The sequence below is a fragment of the Meleagris gallopavo genome, chromosome 22 (assembly GCF_000146605.3).
Source record: "Meleagris gallopavo isolate NT-WF06-2002-E0010 breed Aviagen turkey brand Nicholas breeding stock chromosome 22, Turkey_5.1, whole genome shotgun sequence".
In the NCBI taxonomy this organism is placed as follows: domain Eukaryota; kingdom Metazoa; phylum Chordata; class Aves; order Galliformes; family Phasianidae; genus Meleagris; species Meleagris gallopavo.
The window spans coordinates 10,330,182-10,331,124 of NC_015032.2; the positions used below are offsets into that span (position 1 = coordinate 10,330,182).

General features: G+C 60.9%; 1 protein-coding gene across 1 annotated transcript in view; it reads right to left on the bottom strand.

Annotated features, from left to right (window-relative positions):
- The window catches only part of MOCS3 (molybdenum cofactor synthesis 3), a 2,292-nt gene extending 1,831 nt beyond the window's left edge, over window positions 1-461 (bottom strand). Inside the window, exons 1-2 of the mRNA XM_010722640.3 lie at window positions 401-461; window positions 55-323 (exon numbers count right to left, since the gene is read on the bottom strand). Coding sequence (XP_010720942.1) covers window positions 55-323; window positions 401-461 — 330 coding nt within the window. The remainder of the gene's footprint in view (window positions 1-54; window positions 324-400) is intronic.
- Window positions 462-943: the final 482 nt, after the last annotated feature.

Genomic DNA, 943 nt, shown 5'->3' on the forward strand with positions numbered 1-943 from the left:
AAAACCCAAACCACAGAAAAGCACAAATCACTACAGTGAAAGTTTTCAATTTACGTCGCCATAGCAACAAAGGACCTCAGCTGGATCGAGACCCCCGCTCCCCGTGGAAGTGCCCAGCGCTCCGGGAGGAGGCTCCGCAGCGCTGTCCCCGTCCCCGTCCGGCGCGGAGGTGCGGAGTGCGGCTGCACCGCTCCGATCGCTGCCCGGCAGGTAAGGAGCAGCGCCGGCAGCGCAGCGCGCCGGGACCGGCAGCACGCGGAATGGGAGCGGTTTGTCCAGAAACGGGGCTGTGGCAGAGCTGAAGATGCTGCTGTCTCCTTGAGCTGGGATCCAAGATTTAATTCACGCTTTCAAACAGTGATTCAATCCACTCAGAGTAGTTTCTACCCAGACATCATACAGATTTCATTCAAAAGAAGACACGGGGAATGCTCTCCTAATCTTTGACGATCAATGTCCATGTGTTAATCGTCACCGCACACTGCAACGGTGCCACCGGAGCAAAGAGCAGTTATCGCTTTCCTAAAGTCGTTGCTAAGGGGCGGCGGGGGGCGGGGGGGAAAGGAGATTCTATGATTTATGCTTTGACGGACACTTTTAACGTCACGCTTCTTTAAAGACAGAGAAGCAAAGACAAAACCCGCACGGAGCGAGCAGAGCGCCACAAGTTCACCAATGCCTCCAGCAGCCCCGGATGCCACCTGCGGGCAGCCCCGCAGCTGCGCTGGGGGTGACGGCGAGGCAGAGCCCCCCGGTCCGCCGCACCGTTACCGGCCTGCCGTCCCCGCTCCGGTCTCCCCGTTCCTGCTCTCCCTGCTCCTGCTCTGCCCGCTCCCGTCTCCCGGCCGCTGCTCTCCTCGCTCCCGCACCCTTCGTCCTCGGGAGAGAAGCGGTTTCCGCGGAGGGAAGCGCCGGGAGCTCCTCCTTCCCCGTCCCCGCCGTC